Raw genomic sequence first — 13,339 nt, 5'->3', positions numbered from 1 at the left:
CTACATTCTAATTTTTAATTAGCCTTTCAGACTGAAGGGAAACTGTACTTAATACTGGATTTTCTCAGGGGAGGAGATGTTTTCACAAGATTATCCAAAGAGGTAAGTAGCTGTACATTTTTACTGTATTTTCTTGAAACAAAACTAAGAAAAATATCACTTTTGTTCTTCCACTAATTACATTTTTCCTATTGAAATTTTAAATGGTAACTACTCTGTTTGTTTCATTGCATAGTATTTGGTAATGTGCCTGATAATGGCATTTTCTATCATCTCAATGTGCTACTCATTTTCTTAGGCAGAAGAGCAATATGAATAACTGGATAAAGTAGATACGGGCAAGCCTAGGACTTTGGCTACTCAAGCTACCTAAACACCTCTGGGAGTAGTGTTTATTCATTTTAAAATAGCTTTATGGAGGCATAATTGACATACAATAAACTGTACATACTAAAGTATACAATTTTATAAGTTTTTACATTTGTATATAACTGTGAAACCATCATTACCATAAGAATAATTAGCATATCTGTCATTCCTTAAAGTTTTCTTGTGTCCCTTTGTGATACCGTCTTCCTGCCCTAACCCTGCTGAATCTGCTTTCTGTCACTATTTGGTTTGTATTTTCTAGGAGTTTATATAAATGGAATCATATAGTATATTCATTTTTTTTTTGGTCTGGCTTAACATAATTATTTTGAGATTCATCTATGTTGTATGTACTAAGTATTCATTTTTATTGATGGGTGGTATTACTGATTGTATGGATACGTCATGATTTGTTTATCATTCACCTGTTGATGGATTTTTGGGCCATTGCAGTTTTTGATATTACTAATAAAACTGCTGTAAACATTCATGTACAAGTGATTGTATCATATGTTTTCATTTCTCATGGGTAAATACCTAAGAGTATAATGACTGGGTCATGTGCTAGGTGTATGTTTAACTTTTAAAGACACTGCCAAACTGTTTTCCAAAGTGATTATATAAATTTTACATTCCCACCAGCAGCGTAAGAGAGTTTCAGTTGCTCCACATCCTTGCCAACATTTGGTATGGTCAGTCTTTTAAAATTTTTGAACATTAGATTAGTTTTTAGTGGTATCCCATTGTGGTTTTGAATTACGTCACACTAATGACTAATGATATTGAGCATCTTTTCATGAGCTCATTTGCCATCTATCCTCTTGGTAAAATGTCTGTTTAAATTTTTAGCCTGTTTTTTTAGTTGGAATGTTTGTTTTCTTATTGAGTTTTGAGAGTTCTTCATATATTTTGGATGTAAGTCCTTGATCATATATGTTATTTGGAAATATTTTCTTCTGGTCTATAGTATGTCTTTTCATTCTCTTAACACTGTATTGAAAAGCAGAAGTTCTTAATTTTGATGAAGTCTGATTTATAGGATTTTTTTCCTTTTATTAATTGTGTTTTTAGTGTTCTATATAAGGAATATCTGCCTAATTACAGGTAAAGATTTTCTGTTATGTTTTCTAGAGGTTTTGTAGTTTGAATTTTACATCTAGATTTAGGATCCGTTTTGAGTTCATTTTAGTATATGGTTATAGGTATGTGCAGAAGTCCTTTTCTTTTGTTCACATAGATATCCAGTTGTTCTAGCATCATTGTGGGAGAAGTCTGTCTTTTCTTCCCTGAATCACCTTACATTTTTCTTGAAAACCAATTGATCATATATATGAAGGCCTATTTCTGGATACTCTATTCTGTTCATTGGTCCATTTGTCTATCTTTATTACAATTATACACTGTCTGAATTACTGTATCTTTATAATATGTCTTGAAGTGAGGTAGTGCAAATCCTTGAGCTTTGCTTTTCTTTTTGAAAGTTTAGCTCTTCTAGGTCCTTTGCATTTCCATATCAATTTTAAAATCAGCTTTTCACTTTCTACAAAAATGCCCTGCTGGGGTATTGGTTGGGATTTTATTGAACGTATAGGTCAATTTGCAGATAAGTTACATTTTAGTAATATTGAGTCTTTTAATTCATGAACATGATATCTTTCTCAGTTTATTTAGGTCATCTTTAATTTCTCGCAGTATTGTTTTCAGTGTAATTCTTGCACTTCTTTTGTCAGATTTACCTCTAAGTAAATCCTGTTTTTAATGTTATTGTAAATAGAGTTGACTTCCTAATATCAGTTTTAAATTGGGTGGAAACACAGTCAATTTTTTGTGTATTGAGCTTGTTTCCCACAGTCTAGCCAAACTTAATACTTCTAGCAGCTTTTAGAAATAGATTTCAAAGGTTGAGAAAGATTTCTGTAACTGTTTTTTGAGAGTTTTATAAAAAATCAGAAATCAATTTTAGATTTATTCAAATGCTTTTTCTTCATTTATTGAGATTATAATTTTTTTAGTCTTACTGTGATGAATTACATTGATTGATAGATGTTGAACCAACCTTGCATTTTTGGATGAACCCCACTTCATCTTGATGTATTAACCTTTTTATAAAGTTGGATGGTATTTGCTGAAAATTTGTTAAGAAGTTTTGCATCTATTTTTATGAGGGATATTTGTGATTTCCTTGTATTATTTTGTCTATTGTTGGTGTTAGAGTAATTCTGACTCCATAGAATGAGTTGGGTATAGTTTTTGCCTCTTTAACTTTCTAGGAAAGTTTGTGTAGATTCAATGATAAATTGCCCTTAAATGATTGATAGAATTCACCAGTGAAGGCATCTGAACCTGAAGTTTTTCTTACAGGAAAGTATTTAACTACAAAATCAATTTATATAATAGACTTGCGTTATTTCTTTTGGAGTGAGCTTTGATAACTTATGTCTTTTAAGGAATTTGTCTATTTCATCAAAATTACTAAATTTATTGGCATAAAAATGTTCATAATATTCCCTTATTGTCCTTTTTGTAATTGTGGAATTGTTAGTGATGTCACTGCTCTCACTTTTGATGTTGGTAATTCATGTTTACTCTATTTTTGTTCTGCTTAGCCTCACTAGAGATTTTATCAATTTTATTACTCTCAAAGAAACAGCTTGTGGTTTCATTAATTTTTCTGTATTCTATTTCTGTTTTCTATTACATTGTTTTCTGCTTTAATCTTTTTTCCTGCTTATTTTGTGTTTCATTAGCTTTTCTTTTTCTGGTTTTTAAGATGGGAGCTGAAGTTATTAATTTGAGGCCTTTCTTCTTTTCTAATAACGTAGATGTTTTGTGTTATAAATTCCCCTCTGAGTACTGCCTTAGGGTCATCCCACAAGTTTTGATATGTGTCACTTTTATTTTCTCTCAGTTCAATGTACTTTATGATTTCCTTTCTATTTCTTTGACCCATTGGATATTTAGAAGTCCACTTAATTTACAAGTATTTGGGCATTCTTCCACATATCTTTCTATTGTTGATTTCTACCGTAATGTTGTTGTGGTCATAAGACATACATTGTATGACTTTAATTCTCTTAAACTTACTTTTATTTGCTTTATGCTTCAGAATATCATGTATCTTGGTAAATGTTGCATGTCCACTTGAGAAGAATGTGTATTCTGCTATTTTTGGGTGGTGGAAGGTTCTGTAAATGTGGATTTTTAGTTGTTTCAAGTTGTTTGATAGTGATATTAAATTGCCTATATTCTTTCTAATTTTATGCCTATTCTACAAATTTTTGAGACAAGGATTGACACCTTTTACTTTAATTATGAATTTGTATATATCTTCTTGAATTTCTGTCAGTTTTTGTTTCATGTGTTTCAAAGTTCTGTTATTAGGTACATAAGCCTTTAGGGTTATTATTCCCTCTTGATGAATTGACCCCTTCATCATCATGAGATGACATGACTGACTTTGTCCCTGGTAATGTTCTTTTCTTCAAAATCTAATTTGATACTTATATGGTCACTCCAACTGTTTTCTAAAAAAGTATTGTTAGTTTGGTATATCTTTTTTCATATTTTAACTTTAGCCTATTTGTGTCTTTATATTTAATGTATGGTACTTAAGGAAGCATAATTTCCTTGTTTTTTAATCCAGTCTGAGAGTGTGTCTTCTAATTGGGATATTAGACCTGTTACATTTTACGATTATTTTTGCAGTTGTATTTAAATCTACCATCTTGCTATTCGGGATTATTTTTGTCCCATTTGTTCTTTGTTCTTTTTTCCTTCTTCTCCTGGCTTCTTTTTAATTACTTTTTTTTTTTATTACAATTTCATTATTATCTCTGCTGTTGATTTATAAATATTATCCATAACACTTTATTGTGTAATTTAATAGTTGCCTTAGGATTTGTAGTATAAGTTTTAACTCAGAGGTCAGGAAAATATGGTCTTCAGGCTAAATTTGGCCACTTTTCTTTGTAAATAATGTTTCATTGGAACATAACCATACTCATTTGTTTAAGTATTGTCTGTTCCTTATGTTGTACTTCAATGGAATCATACTTGCATAGTCATTTTTACTGGATGGCAGGCATGGTGGATTTAATTTTCTTACATACTGGATACCTTTATTTTCATATAAGTAGCATTTAGCTTTTTTCTAGGATGCAGTTCATTGTCTTGTAAACACTTTGATCATTTTGGGCCTTGTGTTTAAGCTTTAGTCATGTGGGACTAGGGAAGTATTTCGTTTAAGATTAATTTTTCCTCAGTATTGAAGCATGTCCTTTATTATACTCTAACAAACACTCTTTGAATTATGAGGCTTTTCACTCTCCCTTTTGGGAAGAGGAGCTATCTCAGTCGTTTGTGAGCTGAGTGGGCTCTTTCTTTTAATCTTTTAAGGTTTTTCTCTTCCTGGACTTGGGCTTGGGTAGTTTCCTTGGATCCATGTTTGACTATGTATATGTATATATATGTGTGTGTGTGTGTGTGTGTGTTTTGAGATGGAGTCTCAGTCTGTTGCCTCGGCTGGAGTGCAGTGGCGTGGTCTCAGCTCACTGCAACCTCTGCCTCCCGGCTTCAGGTGATTCTCCTGCCTCAGCCTCCTGCATAGTTGGGACTACAGGTGCACAATTAGCCTGGCTAATTCTTGTATTTTTAGTAGAGATGGGGTTTCACCATGTTGGCCAGGCTGGTCTCAAACTCCTGACCTCAAGTGATCTGCCCGCCTTTGCCTCCGAAAATGCTGGGATTACAGGCATGAGCCCCAGTACCCGGCCCATGATTGACAATTTTTTTTATTGGATAGCAGGCATTGTGACATTTAGCTTGTTAAGGTGATGAACATGTTTGTATTTCTGTAACTATTATTGTTCTCTGTTCTGAGACATAAAACTAGTTTGATCCCTATAGGTCTTACTTTTAAAGTTTGTTAGATTGGACCAACACAGCTTTCAGTCAGGGGTTAATTTTGCTCCACTACTGAAGCAAAATCCTTCTGATTACTTTGTCTGATGTCCTATGAATTATGAGATTTTCTGCTCTGGCCGAAGGCAACAGGAACTATTCCTGGCCATGGTGAGTTCATCGATTGGTTCCTCTAACCTTTCATTCCTTTCCTGGTTTAGGGTAATGTCCTCACTCACATGTGCTGAGTATTTCTCTGCTGAATGCTTGAAGGAGACTGCATATCTACAGAGTTCTCTTTGTGCAGTTTACTCTTCTCTAATACTCAATCCTGTGAATTTTGTCCTCCTTCTCCAACACTCTCTGTTCTGGCTTATCTACTCAGGAAGTCTTTCAGGCTCCACCTGACTTAGCCCTCCCTGTACTACCACTTGGAAACTTTTTCCAGGTAGTAAGCTAAGGCAGTTGTGGGGAATACTTCATTTGTTCCCTGTCTCTCAGTATTCAGTGTCCTTTGTTGCCTGATGTCCAGTGTCCTGAAAAGTATCATTTCATATGTTTTGTTCTGTGTTTTAGATTTTTCAGGCATGAGATTAAATTCTGTCTTTGTCTGCTTCATTTTTTCTTTAAGTAGTAGTCTGGGAGTAGCATTTTAATTGGATGATAGTAGTTCAATGTCTTACTTCCAGAATTTACAGTATAGAATGTGGGAGAGCTACTGTTGATTCCCAGAGCTCTGGAACTTGCTGTGATAAAGGAACAGTGTGTTTCTGGTATGCTAGCCAGTGCTTAAGTGGCTAAGGTCTCTGGCTTATATCTGTCTACCTCCAGTGTAGAATGTGCCATGCGTGAGCATAGGGTGTGTTATTGGTATATTATTAACTATAGAACATAAATCAATATGTGAAAGGGATTGTCTAGGACCCCCTTCTAAGGAGGGTCTTTAAAGGACCTTGTTAAAAACTGGTACCAAGGCATAGAAGGACAACAGTGTAATAAGGCTCCATTATTCATGATTTCTTGCGTTAGATTTTAGAAGTGTCACAAATATGTTTGAGAAATTCTTGTAGTCATTTCTAATTTTCTTTTAAACTCTTCAGACCTCCATTCTCGATGTGGGACTATCTAAACCCATACTAGCACAGAGATGCAGTCAGTAAGTTTTGATTCCTAAGTCTGGAATATTAGGTAAGAGCAAGCATTTTAAATGCATTACCCAAAAGATAATAAATTAGTACATTGATTGAGCAGCCTTTTAAAAAATGATTCAATGGTTACTTCTGTAGACAGCTTATTAATAATCAGATGTTTGTTGGTTATACTTCACTTGTGTGTACAAAAAATTGTTAAATAATCCAAAATGAGGACATGTTTTTATACCTTAGAAAAAGACTTTTTAAGTATATTTTTGTATGTTTTAAAGAATTTTATAATGTATGTCATTTGTATTTTAAAGGGAAAGATACCTATCCAAATTTCCCTTCCTCAAAATGCACACACACACACACACACACACACACACACACACAAATACACAGGTAAACAAAGAGAACTCTTAAGCTGTGCTTTATTTTGCTTATATCAAGAAAATGTAGTAGAATGAATGGCTGATTATTGTAACGCTGTCAGTTCTTCTAATGTTAATTTATTGGCTTAACAAAATTCCAAATAAAGCCACAATAGGGATTTTTGTTTGATGTTGACAGAATTATTTTATAGTTTCCTTGGAAAAATAAACAAATGCAAAGAAATAACATTTTTTGTTTGTTTGTTTGTTTTTTGAGACAGGGTCTTGCTCTATCACCAGGCTGGAGTGCAGGGGCACTATCCTGGCTCATTGCAACGTCAACCTCCCAGGCTCAGGCAATCCTCATGCCTCAGCCTCCCGAGTAGCTTGGCCTACAGAAGCATGCGCCACTATACCCGGCTACTTTTTTTTTCAGTAGAGATGAGATCTTGCTTTGTTGCCCAGGCTGATCTCAAACTCCTGGGCTCCAGTGATCCTCATGCATTGGCCTCCCCAAATTCTCTTGTTTAAAACTTTATAAAGTGTGCATAAGCAAAACATTATAGTATCAACACGAGATTAGAAACATACTGTGTATCCCCAAAATATCCTGTTATAGATTACTTACCATATATCATTATGATAAAGGAAGAATCACAAATTGCGGCAAAGAGATTTTTCAATAAATAGTATTTGAGAAATTGCTTAAATATTTCAAAAAATCGTTTTAAAATGCCATCTCTACCATATACAAAAATAAATCTTACTTACATAAAAGAGCTAAATCTTGAAAACCCAGCTAAATATTTTGTTGACCATTGGATGGTGAATGTCTCCTTAAATCATCTATATATTTGACTAGCAAAAATTAAGGATTACTGAGCATAAAAAACTAGCACAAAATTGGATAAGTATTTGCAGCTAATATGATAGAAAACTGACATTTTTAATATTTAAGTGACTTGTGCCAATTGACAAAACAGTAAGTAATAGAAAATAAGCACAAACATTACTGATAATTCACAAAAAAAGTAGAAAGACTACTAAACATGAAAAACAGTGTTCAGCCTAAAAATCAAAACTTAAATTTAAAAAATAATGCCATTTTCGCACACCAAATTTGAAAAGGCTTTTTACAGGGTATATTCCATGCTATCAAGGATGTGGTAAGACAAATGCTTTCATAAACTGCTGATGGGAGTGGAAATTACTATAACCTTTTTGGAAAATAATTTTGTTGTGTATGTCAGGAATCTTTGACTATTTATGCTCCTTGACCCAGCATTTCATTTTTTTAAAAAAATTCTTAATTCATTTTGAGAAAATAATCATAAATATCAGTAATATGCACATATGCATATTGCAGAGTTATTTCAAATAGTGAAAAACTGGAAATAACCTAAATGTCAAGAAGGGGAATGTTTAGGTAACTTACAGTAAATTGGTATGGTTATATTGTATAGCTCTTGGAAACTATTTATAAATAAATTTTAAAGACATAGAATGCTTATGATATAATATCAACTGGGGATAAAGGAGGCCACTAAATAGTACTTATACGGTAGTCTGATTTCAACTCTATTAAAACACACATTCATAGACACACTCAAACACAGATATGCACAAAAAATTGAAAAGCAGATGACAAAATATTAAAAGTGCTTAGCTCAAGAGTACTGGAGTTTAGGATGATTTTCATTTTGTTGGGGGGGAGGGCGATTTATGAGTAGGACGATTAGTGGTTTGGAAAGCATTATTGGCAGTCAACCTAAAATTTGTTTTTAGAAAAGCAAACATTGCAGCATAGCATGTGGCAGAAGTGGCTTCTAGGGAAGAGTTCATTCTTATGGACAAGTATCCCTGAGTTCACATCTTGGGCCTCCTTCTTACTAGCTGTGTTATTTTGGACAAGTTACTTAATCACTGTTATTTTGGACGAGTTTCTTTCTCCATTTGCAAGATGTTCCTAATACCTACCTCATAGAGTTTGGAAGCTATAATAACATAATGATTGTACAGTGCCTGGCACATAATTTCTACTTAGTAATGTTTTATTTGCATCTATCATGAGGCTTTCCACCAAGACAACTTCATGACAAGGTGATAGGCTTGCATAACTATAACTAGGCAAAGTTTTTTCTAATTTAGTTCTAAATAGTTTTTATTTAGCCTTTTCTTATGTATTAGCTTTCAGAGAACTTTCTTATTATCCTTGGTTAGAAGTTGAATAGGCAACAGTTATTTTTATTCTTAATAAAAAGTCAAGTGAAAGTGATGTTTTTATACTTTTACCATTATAATATTCAAATTAATGCTCCCAAAACTTAGATAATAAACAATCTTTGTTTTTCTGTTGATCATTTTAAAAAGTAGTTAGCATATCAGAAGTTATTAACTGCTCATTCTCTGCAATTTTACTAGTAACCTGGATCTGCATTGTGAAATGCAGGGGCCCTAAATGGGCAAGCAGGTTGTAAGCTATTATGACATGTACTTTATGCAGTTTTGAGCCTTCTTAATAATCCAGAGGTTTCTTTATGAAAATAACCCATTTTGAGAAAAATATTTGATTTCACCAATCTGGAGTTCTTGCTAAACCTTAAAAATTACATCTCATGGCTGATTAGTGTCCAATTCTATGTGTAAATGAATACTCACTAGTGAATGGATTTAGATATAAATCTATAATAATAATACCTTATGGTTATTTAAAGTTTTTTATGTTTAATATGGTTTTAAGTTTAATATGGTTATATTAAAGTTTTTTAAAGTTTACAAAGCTTTTTTTCCACATAAACTGATTTGATTCTTACAACAACCTTGTTAGGTATATACAGCAGATATTATTGTTCTGTTTTACAGATTTAGAAACTGAGGCCCAAAGGGCTAAGTGACATGTCTGATATTACACTGCCAATTCTGATTCAAGTTCATTACTCTTCACTTCATCATAGCAGCCGTATTTCCAGGCACAAAATGATTGAGTAATACAGTGCCATTACACTCATATACATTACTAACAGAAGAGGCTTGGATCCACCCCTTAGGTCAGAGATGAGTTCACAATTGTGTGTAAGATAAGAGTTACTAAATTAACAACTTGTGGTAGTGTAGTAAAAGCTTTGGGTTTGTAGAGCCCCTAAAAGTGAAATTTCTGAGAAATGATAGTAGACAGTAAAAGAGAGAATGGTAGAAATAGTGGAATTCCCAGAGCTAAAACAAAATACCTTCTATATTTCAAATACCCTAAGGGTAACTGTATTATAGCAGAGTACTAAAATTAATATTGATATTATGGGACTAAGTCACTTTCAAAAAGGTGAATCTTGTGCTGTGCATTTAGTGTGAGAAGATATACAAACAACATAATGTTTTGGAAAGATTTACATTAAAATGGTTAATATTGAAGAGACGCATTCTTAAAGAGTTTCGTTTCATTTATATAGAAATCTTATTTCTCTGGTATTGCCAATAATTATGCCAGTCAAATAATAATTGACTATGCTTATTATCTTATTATTTTCCTAGATTTGTCTGTCTACTCATTTTGAAAGAAGTATTTTTAAATATACTGAATACCGAAAGAAAGATCAAATGATAATTCATTATTTTGTTCTAGGTTCTGTTTACAGAGGAAGATGTGAAATTCTACCTCGCAGAACTGGCCCTTGCTTTGGATCATCTGCACCAATTAGGAATTGTTTATAGAGACCTGAAGCCAGAAAAGTAAAGTTGTATTCTTCTTTTGTATTCATGTTGTCTGTGTTTCTGGAAGTACTTTTTGTCAAACTCTATTAGGTCTTTTAAATATTATAGGGAGTTCTATATGAATTACATGAAACTTGTTTGTAAAAAGTAATCTTTGTAAGACATACATTGACTTTAAGTTAATCATTTAAATTTTTTAAATATGTTAAATAGATACTGACCTATCTTAGTTTTATGATGTTTATGTAAATGTTTTATGTAAAATATTTTATTCCATCTTGTTGAATGTGAATTTTGATTTACAGCATTTTGCTTGATGAAATAGGACATATCAAATTAACAGGTATGCAGATTTTCTTATTATACCCTTAGCTGCTTGATTCATATTTTTTATTATTTTAATATAAATTTGTCTAAGCCTGTTTTTTTCTCTTTCTGAATTTGATTTGCAATTTATTCGTCTCTTTAGTGAATTAAATGTTATTTGATGGTTAGACTGCTCTCAATATGTTCTAATTGTAATATTAAAAAATTGTACATTAGATACACTTATTGTAAATAATTAATGATAGTTTTTTAGGTAACAATACATCATCTGAGTTTCAGTCTAGACAGAATGATGTATCACAAGTAGTCATCACATTTGAGATACAGTGACAACCTTCCCTCTGCCTTCCCTGACTCCTGGCAACCACTTATATGTTCTACATGTCTATAATTTTGTTATTTTGAGAATGATATAGAAATAGAATCATACAGTTGTCACACTACTGAGCATTTATCCTAGAAAAATAAAAACCTATGTTCACATAAAAGCCTATATATGAATGTTCATAACAACCCTACTTGTAATAGCCCGACTGGAAGTTACCTAAATGTTCTTCAAAAGGGGAATGGATAAATATAAATTGTCATACGTCCATGTGATGGCATGCTACTCAGCAGTAAAAAGGAAAGACCTGTTGAGACATCCAGCAACTTGGATGGATCTCAAGGGCATTGTGCTGAGTGAGCCAGTCTCAAAAGGTTACATGTGTTTTCAATAGATAGTAAATTCTGTATTTTATTATTTGAATGTTAGAACAGAGGTAAAATGAAGAGGTGGTCTTTACAGATAATTTTAAATAGGTACAGTTTAAAGGTAAGTTGCTTTAAATTCCTGTGTATACTGCATCAATGCAAAAATAAAATATCAGTTACCTCAAAAGCGGACATAAATATGAAAAAGTTCAAATAAAGTTTAGTAACTCTTACTGATTCACAGCCTGATTATCTTTTTCATGTACAAAAGAAATGATGTGGGTTCGAAGATATTTAAAGAGAAAAAGGAAAGGAAAATAACAATCGGGAACAGTAGAGTTTCGAGATTTTTATATAATACATAAATTTGTATTTTACAGCAATTAAAAAGATAATTAAAAATTAATTCCTCTTTTCATTTTTGCTTAATAAAGTATACCTGTTTTGTCAGAGGTGAGAAAGAGAGGTGGGAAAGAGTAGAAAAAAACCCTATTTTTCTCTCTCTACGTTAAGGTTAGTTACGTAAATAATGATGCCAAGTTGATTTGTATTTAGTATTCTCATTTTAATTCTGCTTTTGATAGATTTTAGAGACTTAAACTGTCTGAGGAGGGAAGAATAGATAGAATCAATATTAATTTATAAGCAAGGGACACAAAGCATGTAACAGGAAGAAATGTGATTCATAATTTTTTTGACAACTCAATTTATTTTCCTTGCAATGGCACAAACATTTCTGTTAAAGACTGTGTACAATAATAAATATTAGATAATTTACAGTTTTGTGATTATAACCTAGGTCAAGGTTTTATAATGACTACATTTATGGATTTACCCCGACAGCATTCCAATGAGGTTGGCTAAAGTATGACCACTCACAGCAAGTATTTTAACCCATTTGTGCCTGAGGCTGCAATTTTTTGAATTTTTGCAGTCAGACTTTGATGATGACCTTGAGCAGTAGGATATAAATAACTCCCACATGCTTAGCGTTCCAATAATGGAACACTAGGCATAAATAGGTTTAAGAATTCTTTTATAATGTTTCTTTTAATTTATTTTATGTTCTTTATCTCTCTTTCTCTTTAATTTTTCTTGTTTACTTTCTTTCTTTCTTAACCTCCTGTGTATCTTTCCTCCCTGCTATACGTCTCTTCCTATCTCCTTCTTTCCTTCCATATTGAATAGTACAGTAAAAAATACCAGATTGATTGCTATTTGCTGTTGACACCAGGGAGCTGTGTGCATGTTGTTATGATTTAGCAATGTCTCACCTAGGGAGGGTCTTTGCTAGCATTCTGTTTTCCAAGAATAATTGCAGGACAATGACAATACTTTTTTTTTTTTTTTTTTTTCCACCAGTCCACTTTAAAAATTCTCCAGACATAAGGAATGGACCTAATATCTGAAATGACAGGCTACTGTGAAATTACAATGGACTATAGAAAGTTTCCTGTTATAACTGTGCTTTGAGTCTGATTGGCCTCATTCTGAGTTTATGATTTTTATAGCAGATCAGTAGAATGAGAGTGGATGAGAGTGGATATCCCCAAATATCTACATCCTTGCTAATATATTATTTATATTATATATTATTATAAGATTTAAGGTTTTTTTTTTCTGAAATCCTGCATCCTTTTCATACTCTGTACAAAATCCCTCCCATAGTTTATATAAAAATAACTTTATAATATGACTTGCCTCTTTAGAAAAATTATTTAATCATAATATCCCATTAAAAAGATTCCTCAAGGATCTAGAACTAGATGTACCATATGACCCAGCCATCCCATTACTGGGTATATACCCAAAGGATTATAAATCATGCTGCTATAA

General features: G+C 32.5%; 1 protein-coding gene across 1 annotated transcript in view; it reads left to right on the top strand.

Moving 5' to 3' along the window:
• The window catches only part of RPS6KA6 (ribosomal protein S6 kinase, 90kDa, polypeptide 6), a 101,358-nt gene that overhangs the window by 13,719 nt on the left and 74,300 nt on the right, over positions 1-13,339 (top strand). Inside the window, exons 5-7 of the mRNA XM_011973211.1 lie at positions 23-102; positions 10,395-10,501; positions 10,789-10,826. Of these exons, the coding sequence (XP_011828601.1) occupies positions 23-102; positions 10,395-10,501; positions 10,789-10,826 (225 nt within the window). The remainder of the gene's footprint in view (positions 1-22; positions 103-10,394; positions 10,502-10,788; positions 10,827-13,339) is intronic.

Source organism: Mandrillus leucophaeus, unplaced genomic scaffold (assembly GCF_000951045.1).
Source record: "Mandrillus leucophaeus isolate KB7577 unplaced genomic scaffold, Mleu.le_1.0 Scaffold1354, whole genome shotgun sequence".
NCBI lineage: Eukaryota > Metazoa > Chordata > Mammalia > Primates > Cercopithecidae > Mandrillus > Mandrillus leucophaeus.
This window is presented reverse-complemented; position numbering and strand designations above follow the sequence as displayed.